Source organism: Camelina sativa, chromosome 20 (assembly GCF_000633955.1).
Source record: "Camelina sativa cultivar DH55 chromosome 20, Cs, whole genome shotgun sequence".
Lineage (NCBI taxonomy): Eukaryota > Viridiplantae > Streptophyta > Magnoliopsida > Brassicales > Brassicaceae > Camelina > Camelina sativa.
In genome coordinates, this window is record NC_025704.1 from 8,115,742 (window position 1) to 8,139,202 (window position 23,461).

A 23,461-nucleotide genomic window follows, 5' to 3' on the forward strand; every position below is an offset into this window, starting at 1 on the left:
AGATCACCAACCTCAATACGCATAACACGGAGATGCTCACGAAATGCGTCCATCGCATCACCACCTCCAAAACGGTACAAGCGTACAATAAGGTCATTCTCCTCCTTAACATGTGCCATGTTAATACGCATAACACGCATTGACTCAGAAAGTGCCTCCAAAGTAGGCATCTGCTTAATTTGCTGACTCTGCTCCTCCTTAAGGGAATCAAGTTCAAGACGCATACGACTCAATGACTGACGAATGGACTCCATTCCAGGATGATTAACACCACACTGGGTCCTAATTTCGTGCCACAACCTGAGAAACTCTTCATCAATAGCATCATCCCACCACTTAGATAAATGTCCTCCACCCACCTATACTCAAATTTTGAAAAAACGGAACACAACATAATTCAACACAACATTACTAAGAAAGCTCAATTACTAAAGTAAAGTAAACTTAATACAATTGCAATACAAAACAGCGTTACCTCACTCTTTGGGCACTTGTAGTATTTTCTGCCTTGATTCTCCCCAGTAGCACACACTTCTCGTTTCATCTGTTCGCCACAGAAACATATGGTTGGAACTCCATAATTACTGTCCGCTCTTGCACCGCCACTATCGAAGCTTGCTTCAGTTTCGGAACTCTCAGTGTAGCTGATTGGCATGGTTAATTATTGAAACCTGAAATCGGCGACGGCGTTACTTCGTTTGTTCGAAACCCTAGATCTACTTTTGAAATTGTGAAGAATTTGAGAAAATGAAATTATGAAATTGTGAAATAGGAGAGCGGAATAAATATATTGTGGAGATAATATTAAAATACAGTTATCTTTACTCATAGGAGAGCACGTGTCTATTTCTTCAGAAATGTCGGCGGAATAATATTAATATACAGATATCTTTACTCATAGTTGTACNCTCATAGTTGTACTTAAGTGTTCAGTTGTTCCGACACTAACATAGTTGGAATTTAATAGATTTTCGTGTTTTTATAGTTGGCCTTTACTTAAACTTTAGGGATTCAAGTTGGCCAAATTTTGAATATTGATAATTTATCAGTTAAGAGGTTCTGGTTGGAAAATTTTAACGATATCGTAATTTTCCCGTATTTTGTTGTAAAATGATATGAGAAGAACAAAGAGTCCCATATACTTTGAAGAGAGGTTCATATGAAACAATACAATAGCTTGTATTAAGAAAAAATAAAAATAATTGTCACTATATTTTTTTCATGTTATGGACTTCTTCTTACTTCTAATTTATCTTAATATCAGCAATACATACTTGAGATAGCAGACGTTGATACACATCAAATAAACATATTGGTTTTACCAGTTGAACCTTTTAGTTGTACCTGTTGAACCTGAAAGTTGATCCAGTTGAACCTTATTATGCATTAAACCCATTAATAAGTGTTATTCTTAGTTGTCTCCAGATGAACCTGGTTTTCTGAATTACCACATCAAAACACATACATAAAATGAAGAACTTAGTTTGTCAAAAGTTACAATTGGTTCTACGATAAACAACACAAAACAGAGCATTCCATAAAAGACAAATACATAAAACAAAGTGCTTAGGTGTCCTCAGTTTGTTAAGCAAGATTTGGAGGCTGCAGAAACTTTTCCAAATTTATGCCAGGTTTAAACTTCATTTGCCTCCTCCTCTTACGACGACGTTCCGCAATAGAACGGAATCTCTTTTCTTGTGTTCTTCCACCACCAGTTTTAGTGTACTCTGGCGGCTTAGCCATTAATTGTCGAATTGCAGCAGGAACATTCCAGTCAGACTCATGGGGCACAACATAAATTGTTCTGTAATATGCCAATGCCCACGTCTCAATCAAGTAATATATTGAGCAGAGATCATGCATTTCGATATGCACTCTTCTTACTTCTCTCCTCATGAGATTTCTGAGCGCGGCCATGGCATGGACACATGGGTACTTGTCGATATCAAAACATCTGCAAGAACAACTTTTCATTTTCAAGTCCACCAAATAAGTCTTCCCATCCAGACCTATGACGTTGTACTCAAGGTGGTAGCTGTTTAACTCAATCACTGTTAAACGTACTGCAATTTCACAACGGTCATGCAATTCATTATCCACAACCGGCACCAGTTTCCTTGTGTTTGATGCACCAACAGAATCTTTCCTATATTTGTTGAACCATTCAGAAAATTTCTCAATAATAGTATCAATCATAGGCAACAAATGGGTCTTCCTTGCTTCAACAAACACACTGTTCATTGATTCGGCTGCGTTGCTTGTGTCAATGTTGTACTTATCTCCTTCAAAATGGCATCTTGCCCATTTATCCAACCCAATCTTTTCATCTAAATATTTAGCGGCATTAGGAAACCTCCTTCTAAAATCCATAAACTCTCTATCGAAATCATTCTTAGTATAAATATGAGCGCACTCCTTGAATTTATCTGAAGCTATATCCTTGTCGGTCTTGACATATTCTCTGAGGTTTTTACTTAAATGATATATACAGTGAGCATGCCTTGCACTTGGGTACACCTCCGAGATGGCATATATTATGCTTTTATGCCTGTCACTTATAAAAACCAATTCAGGATCATCCGGTACGACGGTTTTCAGTTTGTTGAAAAACCATGGCCAACTAACATGATTCTCAGTATCAATCACACCAAACGCAATGGGGTAATGGTGATGATTAGGATCCTGAGCTGTTGCGAAAACCAACATACCACCATACATAGTCTTCAGATGTGTTGCATCAACAACTATTACCTTTCTCATTGCCCTAAACCCTTCAATGCAAGCCCCTAAAGCAATGAATAAGAATTTGAACCTTTTTTCTTCGTCCAACTCGACACTTGTTATTGTCCCAGGATTCACCATTCGTAACATGTGTAGATAAAATTCCAAATTCTTGTAGCTTGTTTCAGGACTCCCTCGCACATCTTTAACATGTTGTTTTTCCCCTCTTAAGGCGGTGGAGTAGGAACAATGCAAACCCAGTCTACCTCGAACTATACTCATGATGTTTTTAGGAGTCGGGGTATCAAATATACCTGGATAATCTTCATGCAAAACAGATGCTACTAGTCTTGGTGTGCCTTTTTGTTTGATATAGCTTGTACTGTCTTCAGACCGAGAGCATGTGTGCATGTTTCTATGTACTCAAACACTCCAAAAATCAGAATCCTTAATTTTTCCAGCTCGCAAATACCATTCACAACCTTTTGAAGCTTGACTACATTCCACCATAAGATGCTTCGTGTCAGACGCAACTGTCTTCACACCATAACAGTGCTTATTTGCAGCTTTGTTAAGCACATCCCATACTGCCTCTTTAGAAGAAAATTCTTGAAATATTTCAAGACCTGTACCATCATCCCATTCTTTATAAGTGTGACTTACTTCTACATGACGTGGAGGCTCATCATATTCAAGCCTACCAACCTCAACGACATCCACATTACCTATCAGGTTATCCACATCCACTACATTCTCAGAATTTCCAATAACAACATTTTCAACAATCTCCATTCTCTCAACATTCTCCATTCTCTCAGCATTCTCCATTCTATCAGCATTGTCCATCCTATCAAAATTCTCCATTCTATCAGGATTCTCCATTCTATCAGCATGCTCCATTCTCTCAGCGTTCTCCATCGGATGTTCAATATCCGTTTCTTCAACTATAGGCTCTACAATAACCGGCTCTTGTTGTAATGTTTCCCCCTCTCTAAAAATAGTAATGATTCCTGCATTACACTGTTGACCATCAACACTCTCATAATTTACGCCAACAGAACTTCCCCGCTCCGCTCTTGACAGTTGCTCGACACCATTTACCACCTCCACATGCAATACTGGTTTAAGTCCATCTGTGTCCAATGACGTTAAAAATACATATACATCATCGTCATCTTCAATATTTGACTCTCTCCGAGCTTTAGATTGACGGTAACTCAATTTCAGCTTTCCACCGGCTTCATTTATTGCGCTCTTCTTCCGTATCTTATCTACTAACACAGAATATGTTATCTTCTCCAAAGATGCCGTCTTAAACAATATAGCATATAGTAGATTCTTGGAAATCCACTCATGCTCTGAATAGTATCCGCCAATGTCATAATGTACACTTGTGTGGTTATTCTTCTTCATGGCCTCCTGGAAATATAACCATATAAAAGACAATTACAAATCCAAAGTTGTACCGGTTATATCATTTGTCCTTAAATCTTACATTTGTACCAGTATTTTCAGTTATCCTATACTCTGCCGCTCCACTAAAATTGGTCTACTCAGATATGAGATTCTCTTGATTCAACACGATTCAAACACTACATAACAATGCAATTACCTAATCGTCTCTTTAAACCGAATCTATCAATCCAATGTACATACCCAAACAGCAAATGCCAAGATCTAATGAGCCCCCAAATTTTAAAAATGTACAAAACCGAATCACTTACATGAATTAAACGCCACAGACGAGAGTATAAGAAGGACGCGGCGGTTATTATGTCGAAGGCAGCCGTCGAGCAAGAGTAATGGAATGAGAGCTGCTCCGAATCGCGAGCTTCCGTTTTAAAAGAGCTTCTCCGTCGACCAGAGGAGCAGCGTTCGCGATAATATTTCCAGGTGCGTCGACAATTTTGTTTGTTTTCGTAAATTCAACAATTATTCATTAAGGATAAAATGGGGATATCACATTTTGGGTGATATGCAGACTCTCAAGTGGTACGCAAGATCAAAATTTTCCCGTAAGTGGCATTCCAGCAATAAATTCCTTGAACAGCGTGATGGAAGTTGACCACACAAAAAAAAAAAACAGTGATGGTCTGGATTGCATATTTTTTTAGTATGATATGTGAACTATTATACATCTTATAAATTTGCCGTTTCCAACATAAACTGTTCATCTTATATAAAAACCGGATCATCCAATATAAATTACACTACACCTGTTTAATTGTATAAATACTTAGATTTTAGCATACACGGTAATTAATCCAGGTTTAAATACTGGATTGGATTTACTTTTTTGTTTGTCCATGTATTGACATCTCGTTTGCTTACACAATGAAAGAATGGTATTCTCGGGTTCTCTTAGAGGTAAATAACTTGACATCTAAGCCACACACACTTCGACGGCACACCACGTTCACCTACGTCACCGGATGTGATCGAACTTGAACTCATCAGAAAAGAAAGAGGTTGAGAAATCGATTTGGGGATTTCAAAACTAAAACCTAGAAATCGATTTGGAGATTCTTATTTCCTTCATTGTTTTGTTGTTTATAAGACGTCGACGTTTTGGCTAAACGGAAGCCGTTAACGGTTTGTTAACCCCGTCTATTAGCTTCTAACAGATACTTAACCGTGTGCCTAAAACAGGGAGATAAAAAAAAGTTCCCTATTTTTTGGATAAATCAACCTAAAGTTTTTGTCCTAAATTTAAAAGTTGGGGATTTTTATGGTATTTTTCTCTTTCTTTTTACTTGTTTTTTTCTATGTGGTGATGAACATATTAAAAACAAATTAATTACATAATTAGGATGTACACATCTGACACAGGTGTGGAGCATGACCAATAAGAGTTTGTAAGTCTTGATTGAGGGGACAGGTTGTGCTAATTTGCCTGTCCAACGAGTAAATATGACACCACACAACGTTCTGATTGCTTTTTTTTTTTCCTTCAAAGATTGATTAACATATCTTTGTTTTTTGAAATTAAAATCACGACATATGCAAACAAAAAAATCTACAACTTTGGAAATGCATTGAAATGATTTGATTTTTATATTTATTAATCATAGATACTTGTATATGATAATTCAACACAATTTGTAAATGAAATCAAAGAAAAATAATAGAAGAATCATAATTTAAAATCTTAACAAAAAACTTTAAACTATAACAATTTAAACAATCATATGGTATAATATCAAATCGTAGGGGTTGTTATTGGATGAATGATTTGTAAATCTATATAGAATTGTAAATTATGAAAATCAAAACATATGAATTTTGAAATAACATGTTTTATTCTTGGTTTTTAATCCTATAGTTTTTACTTTCAAATCCATTAAGAACATAATATGGATTTTGAAATCCAAAAACAAATCATTAAATGAACATTATGAAATTTTAACAAGTATTTATAAATCATAGAACCAATAACACATAATTTTGATAATTATTTTAAAATCAGTGATTATATAACACAAGCTTTTTGTTTGAATTTCTAAATCTATAAAATTATAGAACCAATAACCCCCTTTTATTTTTAAAGTTTGATTAGTTAAAAAATTTAAAAAATAAGTATTGATTTTCATACATAATTAATTAGAGAGAAAATGAAATAATTTTTATGAATACTAATAATTATTTTTAAAAATTTATTAGTTTTAAGACTTAAATTAACATTTGTATGCCCTTAATGAGAAATTTAAAATAATCTTAAAACTAATGACTGATGTTCATATATTTTACCTTGTTTTCCCTTAGTTTATTTACATCTTTTGCATCTTTTGCTATCCATTTAAGCCATTATTGTGTAGCNATCTTAACAAAAAACTTTAAACTATAACAATTTAAACAATCATATGGTATAATATCAAATCGTAGGGGTTGTTATTGGATGAATGATTTGTAAATCTATATAGAATTGTAAATTATGAAAATCAAAACATATGAATTTTGAAATAACATGTTTTATTCTTGGTTTTTAATCCTATAGTTTTTACTTTCAAATCCATTAAGAACATAATATGGATTTTGAAATCCAAAAACAAATCATTAAATGAACATTATGAAATTTTAACAAGTATTTATAAATCATAGAACCAATAACACATAATTTTGATAATTATTTTAAAATCAGTGATTATATAACACAAGCTTTTTGTTTGAATTTCTAAATCTATAAAATTATAGAACCAATAACCCCCTTTTATTTTTAAAGTTTGATTAGTTAAAAAATTTAAAAAATAAGTATTGATTTTCATACATAATTAATTAGAGAGAAAATGAAATAATTTTTATGAATACTAATAATTATTTTTAAAAATTTATTAGTTTTAAGACTTAAATTAACATTTGTATGCCCTTAATGAGAAATTTAAAATAATCTTAAAACTAATGACTGATGTTCATATATTTTACCTTGTTTTCCCTTAGTTTATTTACATCTTTTGCATCTTTTGCTATCCATTTAAGCCATTATTGTGTAGCTTTAGGACTAATCATGCATTAGAGTTTAGTTGCATTGCATTTGCATCTTTTCATGCACAAACAGGTGATTTTGGAGCTTAAGGAGCATGGAAGCAATGGAGAAGAGATGTGGGGCAATCATGAGGAGGAAACAAGGGAGTTAAGGCTGAAACAACAAGGTCAGGAGTCCAACTCGACCGCACACTCGACCAGACACTCGACCGTGTGCTGAGGAGGACTCGACCGAGTGGTGATTGCACGTGAGAAGCCAGCTCGACCCCTAGCTCGACCGAGCACAGGTCGAGTTGACCGAGCCGTTGACTACTTTGACTTTTTCTATTTTTAGGGCTTCCACCTTCCCCACTATAAAAAGCCTTGTACCTGCAGCCACCAAAGAGTCCAGCTTTTTAGATATTCTCTGAACCTAGTTTTTACCTTTTTTAGCTTTATTCCTTTTGCATTTTTATTTTTAAGATCTTGTACTTTCTTAAGAAAGAAGACTAGATTCTTATATTTTGTTTGTTTCATAACTTTCAAGATATTGAGAATTTGAGTTTGATTCCTTCTCTAATATTAAAGATCTCTGTTTTATCTTTCTAATAATGCAAGTTTCAATAATTTCTGGGTTTTTGATTTGTTTCATCATGTCTTGTTGTGAGTAGTCTTCTTAGGATCTTGACGATGGGTTAGGATGGATTGATCTTGTGGTTTATTTGATTTGGTCAAGCTTGATTGTTGTAGATCTCTTCTAGGCTAGATGTTCTTAATGCTGATCCTATATCTGAGAGGGTAGGATCTGATCTCAAGCTTCTTAGCATCACACCAATGTTTAAGAAGCATAGATAAGGCTAGATCTAGAGCTTACCATTAGGCTTGCTAAGAGATTAGAGGTCTTGTTTGGTTTGAGATGTATTGCTTAATGCCTGCTTGTGTAGATTCTTTACTGTGTGAGAACAAGTCTAGAATTGCATAGGTTTGATTGTTTCTTGACCATGAGAGTGGGAGAAACTTGTCTTAGATTAATATGTCTAGAGGTTAGCTCAAAGTTTGCTTGAGATTTGTTGACCAAGTTAGATAACCACAATGATTAGTCCATCCCATGAATCCATCCTCAGGACCTTCTTTGTTTATTGAAATCTTAGTCTTAATCCTGTTGCTTGCTTGTTGTTTGATTGGATTTAGCATTACTCTGTTTTTATTGCATTGCTCTGTTTCTGCGTCTAGTCTAGCTCGACCACCCACTCGACCTACACTCGGTCGAGTGCTGCTCGAGTTCATCCCCAGAACTCTGTGTCTATGATTTGTGTTTGTCTTGTTTCATTCTTGTTTCATTCCAGTTGCATACATTTAGTTTTCAGTTCATTAATTATCTTGCATTAGTTCATTAGTAGTAGTCTCTGTTTCTGTTCTTGCTTTATCACTGTTTCAATCATTCAGTTTCATTTGCATCTAGTTGTTAGTTCTTGTAGTTTATCTTCTGCATTTTACATTTTCATCTTAGGATTGTTAGTGACAAACAATCTTTACATTTGTCTTAACTTAGATTCATATGCATATCTTAATTGTTCACAAACACTCATTTAGGATTGATACCTCTTATACTGCAACAGCATAAGGGGAAATTGAAACACACATCCATCATTCCATTCATATCTCACCATTGCATACATTCATCATCACACATCCACCATACAAATATCTTGTTTCAATGACACTTGATATGAGTACTTCTTGTTTAATAGTACAAATATATAATTATATATGCTAGATAATTGAATCATTAATGCAAACTAATTTTATTGATAATGTGGGAATGAGTAATTTTAGGGAATTCTATTGTTATGCAAATTAGCAAGAGACTCCACAATTCATAGGCATGCCCTTCTCATTGTTGCCTCTAGGAGGATGAAAGATAGAACGTTGTTCTTTGTTTTGCAAAACTCTTGGTAACTTGCATGGGTGTTAAATGCTACGGAAGGTTAATTATTGAAACTTAGCATGGTTTATGTAAAAATGTTTCAGGGAATCTACACTTTGAAGATACCACAGGGTGAGCCACCAAGAGTTAATATTAGACATGTTCTAAGTTGTGGTCAGTTAGGGTCGACAACCTGGTTATAACAACTTGGTAATCAATCTTAATAGAAACCTTAGTTTTATTTTCTTTAAACTGATAGACATATATTGTCGATAAGGCCTCAGTCTGACATTTTATTTTTCTCTATTGTGATATAGGTTAATAAAGATCGGTTCTGCAGAGTGCAGACTTAGGTAGGGTATGATTATATATCTATCATTATGCCTCTATGTATATTTTTTTGTTCATTTTGAAAAGGAATTGCATTGTTTGAAAACATTAACCTGATTTCAATTTGAATAAAACAAATAGATATTGGTCCTATGGTATGATGATCACAAAAGCTATTTCATTAGTAATTTTAGTTTTGTTGTAAATCAAGTAAAGCTTAGGATTCTGATGAGATTGAGAACTTCCAATATCGGATCAACTGTGCGTACTGCTACTATATAATTATATAATGGATAAGAACAAAGCAGTTTGTGGAAACTAATCATCATCATCATATATATATATAGCCTATAACAAAAATGCAAAGCCTGTACAGTGTAATTCTCTTTTCTTCTTCTTGGCTATCTATCGATTAAAAATAAGAAAAGAAAGCTAAATTAAGGGTCTATCTTTGGCATTAATCGTGAGCCGTATTGTCTCAAATCATACCATATATTGAATTAATTCATCCCACAACCTATATAGCTAGCTACTGATGCAACAGTGGTGACGTCACATACATTCTGTCGTTACCTCCTTACCCATGGTTAACCATTTTATTAACTATGATCAGTGAATCTCTTTTTTCGTAAATAACAGTAATATTATTCACTATAAAACTGATTTTTAACGGTTCAAAACAAAATAGCTATGAATGATTCGTTTAATCAATACAATAAAACTAGAATGTGTTGCTCTCTTTGTTTGACACATCAGCTTTTGTATTAAAGGAGAGATTGACACATCAATTAAAATGATTAACCTATCAATTTAAAATAATTAATACGTTAGCTCTAATTTTACTTACATGTAACAATGATTTTGTTTGTGTACTCTCTTTCGTTCTTCCCCTCTCTCGATGTAAATAATCTGCCAGTGGGTCTATTATTGAGTTTGATTATGAAGCCTACGCCATCTTTTTTTTTTGCTCCTCTTATAATATTTTTTCCTTTTATGTTTTTTTTTTTTTGTCTAATTCACCTTGTCGATAATAGATATACATAAAAATTAACAAACTATGATTGTTAGCATTTTGTCTTAAATGAACCATGTAAGTAAAGGTTAGAATCAAATTCAGTTTCAGTTGAAATTGAAAGAAAAGTTTTATCCTTTTTATTATTGGAAGAAAGGACGAGTTTCTCTTATGTATTGACACATCAGCTTTTTAGTTGAAGGAGAAGTTGACACATCGGTTAAAATGTTTAACAAATAAAATTATAACAATTAATACAGCTCATCTCTAATTTTGCTAACATGTCAATATTCACAATTCCAAAAAAATTAAAACTTTATAGGAAAAGGCAACGAATAATCAATCAGATGTTTTCCGGTTCTCTTTCTCTTTCAGTGACTTATATTTTCATGAACAAATCCTCTAATTTGTATTGTTTGTGACTTTAAAATTTGAGATTATATATTAAGTGAAAAGTTGATTTCGATTGAATAGTTCCTAGCATATTGCTTCGGTTGAGGGTGTATCCTGGTTTTTTAAGAGAAAACAAGTGTGGTTGGGTTCTCTTTGCTTAATAATTTAAATATGATGGTTTCAATCCATGCACGTTAAAAGCTATATTAGTATTTAATGCTTGTCCTCTATATAATAAAACTAGCAATCGACTCGCGCTACGCGCGGTAGTTTTTTTTCTACTGTATTTTCAGTTTTGTTGTTTATATTATTATGTTGGTCTATTTTTTAAAAGTGTATTATCTGTTTTATAAATTATTTCTTTGTGGGATAGTAAATGTGTGTTCTTCTATGTCCTCTAATATTTGGCGACTTTATTTTTTAGATCGTCTGTGAGAAGTTTGTTCATTATAAGAGTTGAAATCTCTTGAAGGAGAGGTCTGGTTATGTGTAGGCCTCATATTTTGGGCGTTCCTACACAATTTGATTTTCCTCTCCTAATTAGGTATGTTTTTTTTTAGTATGATATCCGAGAATATTTAAATTTAGCAAAGTCTAAACATACATGTGGTTGGTTAACAGTTAACAAAGTTTAGATAACAAGAAAGACAATAAATTCTAACAGTACCATCTTCAAGTATCGTTTGAAGTTCGTGACGCTCCTTCTACTTATGTGTGTTTGTTTTCGATGTGTTGGATAATTCTCATGTACAGTGGATCAATATCATCAATCAATTAAAGAAATGTAATTTGAACAAAATTAAGAAACTTAATACAATAATAAATTACATACTTTTACAATCGGTTCACCAAAAGAGAAGATCGAAATCCTGTAAATGATAAGAGGAGATCAATTACAATGAAGTGATCAAATGGGTTTAAAAAAGAGAAACCTGGTACGTGAGATTCTTATTTAACAATGGTGCGAACTCTATTATTTTTTGATCCTAAACCTGGTAAGGAGAAGAGAAGCAAAAGGGAAATGAGGCAATCGTTAGATTTGGAATTGTGAATAAACGTTATGGATCTTGCTGGGGTGTGGCGGAGGGTTTAAAATCAGAAGGAAAATTACAGAATTAATTGTGTTCGAGTTGTTACTAAATAAGAGAATAATGGTTAGGTAATTTATGATTTATGACCGTTAGATTGCATATAATCGACGGTAGATATGTATAATTTGGTGTTTCATACCTTTTTTAATTACTCAATTTTAATTATATGTTTTCGTTTCTTATTTTCTTGGTTGTTTTGTTGTTTTATATTTGTTGTAATTTCTTTTCTTCTTTTGGGCTTTCCTGGCGTGTTTTGTTTTTAAAAATATTCCAGTATGATGTTAGAATTAATAAATATATATATATATATATATATATTTATTTATTTTTTTTCCTTTGTTTACAAATAATAACAACTAATATATATTATACAAATTTTGAAGACAAAACATATAATTTGTATACCAAAGCGAAGTAGTTGGTAAGGAATGTTTTTGTAAATTAATTTAATCATTATTCATAAACCGTTTGCTATTTTAAGTTCAACTGTTTGCTGTATTGATCCATTATTAACCGATTTCTTTGCTGCATTTGATTTTTTATTTATTTTTAGGCATTAAATTTTTATTCTGGGTTATTATATAATTTTTTATGGTTTTGTATTATATTTGGGTTATTATGTTGTTTTGTTTTGCATTCAGTATAATTGAGTTTACTGTTTCTAATGTTTAGTCGTTTATTTGGATAATTTCGATAATTGAGATCATATATTTGTTTTGTTGTTTTATATTTGTTGTAATTTCTTTTCTTCTTTTGAGCTTTGCTGGCGTGTTTTGTTTTTTAAAATATTCGAGTATGATGTTAGAATTAATAAATATATACAAATAATAACAACTAATATATATTATACAAATTTTTAAGACAAAACATATAATTTGTATACCAAAGCAAAGTAGTTGGTAAGGAATGTTTTTGTATATTAATTTAACCATTATTCATAAAACCAATGAAAATAAGTTGTACTAAAGTGTTGGTAAATACCAATGAGTTGGTATTTTCTGTGAATATGGAAATTGTTTTCTTGTCTTCAAACTAAATAAGTTTCTAATTTTGTTATATGTGCAATTTTCTATTTACACATAATATTGTGTAGAAACTGATTAATTTAAAATATGTGTGTTTTTTTTTTTAAACAGTATATATGCATGTTGCTTTCTTGTTCTGTCTGGATCTTTTCAGCATAAGATTTTCATAGTGTACATGCTTAATTTTATCCCTTTAAATAATAGTATTTCAGTAGAATTAACTGTTATTGAGCTCTGTTATATTGCTGGATGTGGTATGTTTTAGTAAATGTTAATTGCTATATTTATAGAATAAACCTTAAACTACTGATTATATTGTAGTTTGTTTTCGTACGTTGGAACACAATTTTGTTTGGTAACTTATGAATTTGACTTGTTAACATTAGGCCGTAGTCTTTAACCCAAACTTAAATTAAACTTTGAACAAACTATAATTCAAATACACATAATTATAGAATTTAGCAATAATAGTACGGATGGTAGACTTCCTTAGTCTCTGCAATTAAAGGAAAACATTTAGACCAACGTATTCAACATATTATTAAAAAGTTATCGCCGTTGTAAATTTCCCCCAATTTGTTGACCACCATCTAGTTTTTTTCTCTGTTCTTCTTCTCTTCTTCTCCAGTAATTCCGCTAAGATGATTTGTGCAGTACTACTACTAAGAAGAATCTATCTCTTCTTCTTCGCTTCCCTCATAATCATCATCATCTGATGACTCGTAATAATAAAGTCTAGGAAAAGGAAAGATAATCTTTAAATGTTATCAAATATGAAATTTTAATTTTAAATTTTCAATATAGATAATATGAACTTACAGTGCTAGATCTCTTGTAAATTCTTGGACTTCGTCACCAAGAAAAATATATGAACATCTCATTTGGGACATTAGACCATGATTACCTAAACAAAGAAAGAAAGTTTAGATATTATATTATACCTTTTTTGGATACTTTTGTACAATTAACTTTGAATAACAGGATAATACCTCCAAAGCAAGACGTTCTCCAAAACATTAGCATACACATTATTGGTTCACCTTCATAAGTAGGGTTTGCAATTATCCTATCTCATTTATACATAAATTCCAAACAGGTTTCACCTACTGCCATACAATTAATCTCCTTGCCACTAAAAAGGAGAAAGATGATGAGTATAATACGCTTATTTTTGAGCGTCTGATTTTGTTTAAAAAACTCTAATGAAGTACTTTTTATAACTAATTTTGAAGATAAGTTAGATTACTTACTCGATGTCAACAACCTTAAAAGGAACTACATTTTTCTGGCCATCGTATCCACCTTTGTAATCAAGGAAATTAATATAACCACGTTGTCCTACTTCCAAGACCTTCCCACAAAAATCTACAAAACCGAAAGAAAAAAATTTCGGACTTGTGAGAAATTAAGAGAATCAAATCTTCTTTATTTGGAAGTGTGTCAAATCTTTTTTATTGGACTTGGATACTTCCATGCATTGGTTCCGATTTAAAGTTTCTTTTATTTTTCCAAAGTTTTTTTATTATGTATATGTATATACAGTTCCATAAATAATTGTCAATTTTTCTTTTTAAAATTATTGTTTTTTAGTTTTAAATAAATACTAAGAATATAAACTAATCATTAAAATTACTTAAACAAATACTAAACAATTGAAAGAAATTATAACATGTCATAGAGACTAAAAGAAATTTGGCCTAAAGTAAGGAAAATGACAATGAGACAGATGCTACTCATTTCATAGGCACCTGCCAAACAGCAGCTATTTGAAGTAGTAATACTATTTGTAATTTATAATAAATGATTTTTGTTTTTCTAAATAACATAGTTACAGATAAGTACTATTGAAAAACTCAAAAGAAATGAACTAATAGTGTTGAATACCTAACTTAATATTTTCAAAGCAATATAATTATGAAAAGTTGTTGTGCGTTTTTAAATTTTCTTAAATTAAAAGACATAGTTTGAAGTTGTGTTTATTTTATGAAAGAAAAAGTGTAAAACATTTAGAACAGTAAAGATGCTCATTTTTCATGTGTTTAGGTCACATTTTTTTCCTTACTTACCTTGTTGTGTGATTTTTGGTTTACCGTTCTTTGCTCAGATGCCAAATATGAATACTGTAACTTCCATGTCAATCGTTTCTGTATAGATTAATAAGGCAGTTAATTTTATTACTGACCAATTTCTAGCAGAGCTCAACCTTTGCATCAACCCTGTTATGACAATCATCCATGAGAACCACGTTCAACATGAGATGGCCAGCTGAGAAATTGCAACACGTGGATCCGATGAGCATCTCGCCTTTGCTTGCATTAAAAACTGCAGAAAGACAAAGGATCAAAGTAAATACAGTATTAGCACAAAGATAAGTCATATAATTTGAAGATACTACACATCATTTTCTAAAACTTGTTACCTGGTCCGCAAACTTGTAGCTGTGAGTAGTATACTCCATTCCAAGGAACCCATGAGACCGCCTGAAGAAGATCAGTCAAAGGCATCGCCGATTGATAAAATCATCATCCAAAACCTGAAACAAAAAAACAAAAAGTAAATAACATGTAGCTAGAGCCACAAAAAAAACCACAGAAACAAAGTGAATATTCAAAAACAACTAATAGAGATACGTTTAGATGCTTGAGGACGATCAGTCAAAGCCATCAGTATTGATAGGTTAAAGCTTCATCCTAAACCTGAAACAACAAAAACGACAAGTAAACGACATGTAATTAGAAGGAAAAAAAAACCTAACAAATATCCAAAAACAAATAATAGAGATGCCGCAGATGCGTCTAGAGCAAGGAACCCATACAAACGCCTGAGAAGATCAGTCAAAGCCATCACTTGTCGATAAAAGCATAAACATACCTGAAATAACAGAGAGAAGAGGTTAAAATCGCATGAACATAATAAACAGAGTGACTAAAAATTATATGATAAAAATGAAAATCATGGTGACAATAATGTTCTTACCAATCTCCTAAGTACTGCATCATCCAACTCCTGTGTCATATGAGTAGAACCTGCAAAACATTGCATCCAAGTAAATGACTGATGGACCTTGTGTAGACATTATAATATCTATATGAGAACCAGAGTAAAACATATTCAGACCTCCAGGTGACAACATGTTTATCATGAGTGATCATGAATTCAACACCTAAAATTTGAACACCATTGATGCCAGAAGCAAGCAAAATAAACAACCGTCAATGTGGATTCACTTGTGCTTCTTCATATTTATATGTTAAAAGATCAAAGATAAAAAATTAATCACCTGCACATTTTACCAAAAGCTTGCAGTCTTTCAGATACTTGATTTTACCATCTCAACTTCTCCTTTTCACTGACCATATAAATCAACAAAACAATCAAACTCATCACATTAAACTCATTCCAACAACTACAAATACGATCACAACTGGTGCCCGAAAGAAGCAAAACAAAGCAGGCCGTGATAGCAATTTAAACATAGGCAAAATAAAAAAAAACAGAGATAAGGAGAAGGAAACCTGATCACATTTCCATCAAGTCCAGCTACAATAATTCAGCATAAGTGTGTTTCCACATACTGCAACCAAAAACAAAATAAGACACATGAAAACAAATCATACATTACCAACAATAACAAATCTCTGAAAGTCATTAGGGGGAAAAAGAAGATGTAACCTTACCTAAACAAATGATAGATGAGAAGATAAGATTCAACATAGTAATCTCAGTGCCTCGACCCGACGACTATCTGCATCAAATAGAGAAGATATCTTTAGCTTATATACATTAAAAATCTAACATAAAAATGTATCCAAAGAAAAACATTAGGTCATCATAAAGAACACTACAAAAAAAACAAAGGGATAGAAGAGACCGTCAAAGAGGTAGCAGACTAACAGGAAGTGACGACATATCAAAGGTGTCCTTCAATATAACTGAGACATTCACAGAACAAAGGAACTTTTGGTTTTAATAGAGAAGATGATAATAGAAAGACGTAGCACAGAAGAAACCCATAAAGATGACAGACCAGAAGAAAGATTTGGCATATCACTATACTTGTCCCGGTGCCTCCACGATCTGCATCAAAGAGAGAGAGATATATTCAGCTTTAAGCGTACCAAGAAAAACAAGTTAGAAAGGACGAAGTTAACAAGAACAAACTCGTCTAGGAAAGAATTTGAGGTGCATCTCTCATCTGAATGTGTGCACAGCAAGAACATCTGGAAAACACAACAAAAAAACAGAGGATCAACCATAGACAATATTAAATAAAACAACCGATAGGCAAAAAGATTTATAGATGCGAGGTAACCTGAAAGTTAAACTCAATTAATGTTTTTTCTTTGAACCTCCCACACAGCAATCCAGGTGCCTCAAAGAGAGACTGAGATGTTTATTCACTTATCAGTTTAGAGATAGACTTAATAGAAGCTAGTGAGGAAAATATATGAAAACAAACTCGTTTAGAAGAATATTGACCATTAGAGAAGTTGGTGAAGAAAAATTGGGAAACAGACACAAAGGAGAAGTCATACATACCTCAAACCAACACGGCCTTGAAACTCCGCGATCTAACACAAAAATTTATGCAAATAAAAACGTTAGCTGATCACAAAAATACTAAGAATAGAACAAACGAAAACTGAGACATAACATAACACATGAACTTGTGGTTGTAATAGAGAAAATGATAATAAAAAGATGTTGCGCAGAAGAAATTGTTTCCGTTTCTTTTTTGTATCAACAATTAAAATAAAGTAATATAAAATCGTGGAAATTATGAAAGTAGATAGAAAGTAGATGAATGAGATAGATGAATGAAATTGGAGAAGAGGGCATTATATAGGAATTGAAGTAACCAAAATTGAATGGTAAGTCGTGGGATTACTATTGAAAGAGAAAGCATTGAAGGCCTGATTAGGGGGTTTCAAACGTAAACAACACAATAGCTTTAGAACGGAGGACACATGAAAAGGCGACGGAGGAAACATGAAAAGGCGTGGCGCTTCAGCTCGTACAGCGGCGGCCAGTGGAGAAGACAATCGTGCACAATGGGTAAGATTTGTGGACACGCGGATCATTAGATTAGGAGCCCAGAGAATTTCATTAAAAAGGCAACGAACTGGGCTTCTAAAGAGACTATAGGATACGTGAATGGGCTTCATTAATTTGTTAAGGTCTTATTTAAACAATTGGGATGCTGACGTGGCAGCACCAGAAGTGAGAAAAAGTCAACTTTATATATATAGATAGATATGAATTTATTTTGTGTATTTAAGGTTTGTAACGTGAGTTCTTCTTATATAATAACATAATCATGAGATTTGACTATCTTTTGTGTTATTTTTTTATATTTCTTTTAAATATCTTTTTGTTTGTGTGTTTTGCAGTTCCAACTTCGCTCTTCGATTGTATTTATACATTCTTTTCCATGAAGTGGCTGGACGACCTGCTTCTTGGTGTATATTCTAATTCGTATATATAACTGCATATCTCTTATGCTAATGTCGATTTGATGTAAACGAGTGGTAGAGAGAAGTGTCACTTTTGTATACCATTCGATGTTCTGCTTGGTGCTTCTAAGTGGATTAGGCTTAACAATTGATACTCTTAAGTATTGATTTTGTGTTTAAATACTATTTTCTTTGGCCAAATTTAAATTGTTTTTTTTTTCTAAATTGTAATTAGTTGATGACTGGAATAGATTCTTTAGATTATTTACTTTACAATATTTTGGTAGAGCAAACATGGCAGAATCTCACACATGAAATTCTTTAAAATAATTTCTTTAAGATTCCAGTGTCCTTCCTATGCTTATTGATTCATCCTTTGCAAGTTGACTGCGATTCATTCTTTGGTATGTCTTTCAAGTCACAACTCACTATGGCAAGATCAGACAGTTCAAACTCGAATTTCTTCTCTCAGGAAACCAGAAAAACCGTTCATGGAGTTCAGCTCACGTCCTTAGGAAGTTATACTCTGTCTTCTTCTTGCTTAGGTCTTCTGTACTTATTTTTGTTTTCATTAGTTTGTTAAATTAGAGTAAAAAACAAGGATGTCGTAGATGTAAACAATGTTTTTTCCATAATATATTTACATTCATTCCAATAAAAAAAGAAGTAAATTGCACTATATTATAAATTGAAATCATAATAGACAACTCACCGTAATTTAGATGGATTTTTGGTTTCTAAAGACAACTCGCAATTGATGCCTTTTTGGTTTTACACGGTAGTTATTTTTTGGGAGTTGAGAGGAATAGTTTTCGAAGAAAAAAATGGGGTTTGTGTTAAGTCAAAGTCTCTGTATACATAAGAGAAGGAAGATGAAGGTGTGAATATTAGTACTGACGCGGTGGAGAACGAAGTATCATAAACCTGATTCCATGAGTGGAACACTAACATTGAGGACTTCATTAAGAAGGTAAATTTGTGTTCTCTTTTGTTATTTAGTAAATAGCGTTGAGTCAAAATAATTCATGTATATACAATTTCGTCATTTAAATTTTTGATATGAAGGTAAAAAAGTCTTTTTATGATTTATTTGTGTTTGATTGTGGTACTTAAAAGGTTTTTTTGGATTAGCAAAGCTTCAAAAAATTAAAAATAAAATTAATAACTTCTCTGCAACCTAGCCAAGGTTTATATTTGAAAATTTGGTATACAAGTTTGTCACAAACTAACTTATCGACATTTTTTAAAGTCTGTTTAACTTGATATATATAGAGTGTTATTTCACAGTCAATAATTATTTTCTGGTATAGCTTGCTATATATATAAACTTTTGTTAGAAAATAACTTATCGATAAATTATATAGACAACTTATTGTTACTATATCATAGACTTAAATTTCTTATAAGTAATGAACCTGGTTGGAATTTTGTCATTTAGATGTTGAAATCTCTAAAAATGGATTTTGGAATTAAAAATATATGAATGGATTTTTTCAATCTAAAAATATGAGTATAAGTAAAATTACTAAAATGAGCAAATGCAAAATATTAAATTTTAAAAACATTTAAAAATTTAACTAATCTTACTTGCGTCAAATAAAATAAGCTTAGAAATCTATCCCACGTCGTAGCGCGGATATTTACCTAGTCAATACAATAAAAGAAGGATGCGTTGCTCTTCTCATCTGACACATCAGCTTCAATATTGAAGTATGTCTTGACACATCATTTAAAATCAGTAACCAATTAAAACATTTCAATTAATACACCTAAGATTTATTTCTTCCACGTCATTCAATTTAACCCGCGCGCATAGCCCAATAAGTAGTATAACGGGTTGGGTATAGGCCTTGCTTTTGAAACCCAAACTTTTGCGGTCTCGCGGACTCTATCCATTTAGTCTGCGGGTTACGCGGTCATTCCCATCGCGAACTGCGGGTTTGCGGGCGACCCGAAGAGGCGATGGAAGGTTCTTCATCTTCGGCTTTGTTAGTCTCCAAATCAAACAGTAAAGTGGACGATGCTCGATCTGCTAACGACTCTCACTTTGAAACGACTCCTAGCTTGAATCATTAGTGTCAAACCCCGTTCCTCTTATTATGTCTTCTCAATCTCGGAGTTGTTCGTGAAAGCTAACAACTACTGACTACTGCTAACAAGCCAAGTTAGAAATTTAGAATTGAACTTAGTGTTTGATGATTTCAAATTGTGCTAGCAAGAGCTATATATATGGTGAACTTGAGTCTACGTGGGTGTTGATTTCATCTGTCAGGTTCTTGAGATACATACAACCATTGACGCGGAAGGCTTGGTGTCCCGGAGGTTCTCGTTGCTTGAGTTGTTATGCTCTTTGGTAAGATTAAAATCAAATACAGGAAGACCACCAAGAGGATTCTTCTGTTATGTTTTTCCTTATGTGTATCAGTGGTGTTCTCAGACTGTTGAATAGGTGGAGAAGAAGGAATGACCTGAGCTTGTGGTGACATCAAATTGAGAAACGTTGGTGGACATCCCTAAACTCAACATTGCCCTATCAATGGATACATTAGGCAAAAGGTGTTTTATATGCAAATGCAAACAATTCAGTCTATTATTCTAGCTAAAATACTGTTCTTTATGTCTCAAGGGGAGAATTGGTAACATTAACAACTTGTGAATACGTGCAACACCTTCAAGAAACCATTGCAACATTGTTCCTTTGGCTGTTGTTGATTTTAGTTGGTCTTTTGAAGCATCATCAGTCAGAAAGATGGGTTTGCAGGTTTTAGATTTTCTATTGTTATCTTGAAGCTTGAATCTCTTTGGCTATTTGATCATTTCTCTGCCTCTAGAATAAAGAGCTTTCAGCTCTGTAGGAATAAGAATAGTGTAATACAATTATCGTGAATTGGTTTAATGTTATTAACATACAACATGAGAGGTTCTGATTTGTAATGAAGTGGTTATATATATTTTGCTCAGGTACCTTTCTACATGCTTCCTTTTCTTTTGCGGTTTTTATCTTCCTCATTTGTGTTCAAGAATGGCCTATTAGGTAATTTCTGTTTTCAGTTTAGTACTTCTTGGATTTGAATATCAGTTTTGAGTTTTAACTCTAGTTCAAGTTTTAAGTTTCTATTTCAGGTTTGGGTGAGAGTTTAAGTTTGTGTTTCAGAACCAGTTTCAGGATACAACAGTATATATATATTTTTTTCATTAAGAAAGATTAAAAAGCTTTTCATAATACTTGGAAGCATAAGGTTTATGTTCTTGAAACTTTGATGTTCGAACTTGGTCTTGTACTCTTGTATCGATGATTTGACAAAGTAGATACAAAGTATTTTTCATAAAATATATTGTAGAAACAAATACAAAGTCTATGTTTAATACAGTTTAGACGAAATTAATGTATAAATATAAAATTATACATTAAGTTAAATTGAATTGATCCGGTTGGGTATAAAAAGATATATAAATAATTCTATAATTGCGATGCATGAATTCTATTTTGATAGCTGATTATAATAATCAAAATTTTATATAGTCGATGTTTACATAATGAAATGTTTAATTTGGTAAGACACATTTAATGGTTTTGAAAGTGATGATAATAAACAAAAATATGCAGGCACAAAATTAAAAAAAAAAAACTGAAAACAACAATATTAGCAACGATCATTGTCATAAACTATACTCCTTCTGTCCCACAAAAATTGATGTTTTTGGATATTTTTTGTTCCACAAAGATTGATGTTTTGTAAACTTTAAGAAGTAATCATTGAAAATATTTAAAATTTTGAATTGTTATTGGTTTAGAATTAAATAATATCTCTTTAGTCAAAGAAAAAATATATTTAAACTCAGTAATCATTGTTTTCTTAAAATGTGTAAATGCTTATAAACATCAATTTTTAGGGACAAAAGGAGTATTAATAATGATTTTTTTATTACAAATAACATACAAAAATTAGTTTTTCAGAAAACAAAAAAAAAAAATTTTAAAAAATAAATAAAAAAATAAAATGAGAAACAATCCCGCGGCATAGCGCGGGTACCGACCTAGTTACACGTAAAAAGTAAAAACTCAATATTTTATAGAATTATTTACTTTGATTAAATATAAGCTAACACATATACGTACGTATACTACAGTTTGATTAAAGACAATAGACTATGTCTGGCCATATTTCCCTTTCTTAAATCAAGTAGTGTCTTTTTGGAACACATTTGCAGTGATGCTCATGTTGAAACTGGTTTCAATAACAAACTCTTGATTCTCCAAATGGAATTGAAAATGCCGTCTATCACACCAATGTTGCTAATCAACAACCAATATTATAGTGACAAATGACAGTATATTATATGAAGGTATAGCTCTCCACTCTTAAACTATACATATAATAAAGAAACATAATTCATTAACTATAAAACTTCATAATTATATCGCACAACTTATTAAGTTACAGGTTTAGGTCACATTAGAGCATGATTACTGGTAAGTGCTATATGGGTTACTCTTTAAATTGGGTCCCAATTTGTTAATAAAAAACCCAATAATAATCTAAACACAAGAGAATCGCTTCTGTGGGAAGGATCAGAAGAAACACCTTAAGAACGCTACGTGGCGGTTTCTCATAGGTTGTTTTTTAAATATAAAAGCGTTTTTTTTTTCTTCGCCATTTTCTTCTTCTTTCCTCTCGACATTCTCTCTCTCTTCTCTGGCGATCGAAACGGCGAGAGAACAATCGAAACCTGTTCTGAAATCAGGAAAATCAGTGGATTCACGTCGAATCCTATGATTTTTCCGACTTAGATCTTATGGTTGGTTGTTTACCCGGAGGCGATGGCATCCAGATCGGCGAAATCGTTAGATGCGACGGTTCGTTTGTCGGTGGAGGTTGCTATATGGTGGGACAACGACGGCGGCTGTTTCTGGTGGTGCCCTGAAGCTAACGGCGAGGTCCAAATCACAACTAATCGGAGGGAGAAGGTTCGTTTCTCATGTGTTTGTAATTAGGCGAAATCGTTAGATGCGATTGATTGCATGTGGTTGTAATTAGGCTCGGGTGGTT

At 32.6% G+C, this 23,461-nt stretch overlaps 2 protein-coding genes across 2 annotated transcripts in view; both read right to left on the reverse strand.

Moving 5' to 3' along the window:
* LOC104770002 overlaps window positions 1-23,461 on the reverse strand; it is a 59,051-nt gene that overhangs the window by 31,710 nt on the left and 3,880 nt on the right. The window lies entirely within an intron of this gene.
* On the reverse strand, window positions 1,585-2,862 carry LOC104772307 (protein FAR1-RELATED SEQUENCE 5-like). The gene has a single exon (XM_010496938.1). It carries the CDS (start codon window positions 2,860-2,862, stop codon window positions 1,585-1,587), a length of 1,278 nt encoding a protein of 425 aa, XP_010495240.1.

Bases quoted from the DNA above. Each gene is read 5' to 3' on its own strand.
- LOC104772307 (XM_010496938.1), bottom strand. From the start codon at position 2,862: ATGGTGAATCCTGGGACAATAACAAGTGTCGAGTTGGACGAAGAAAAA.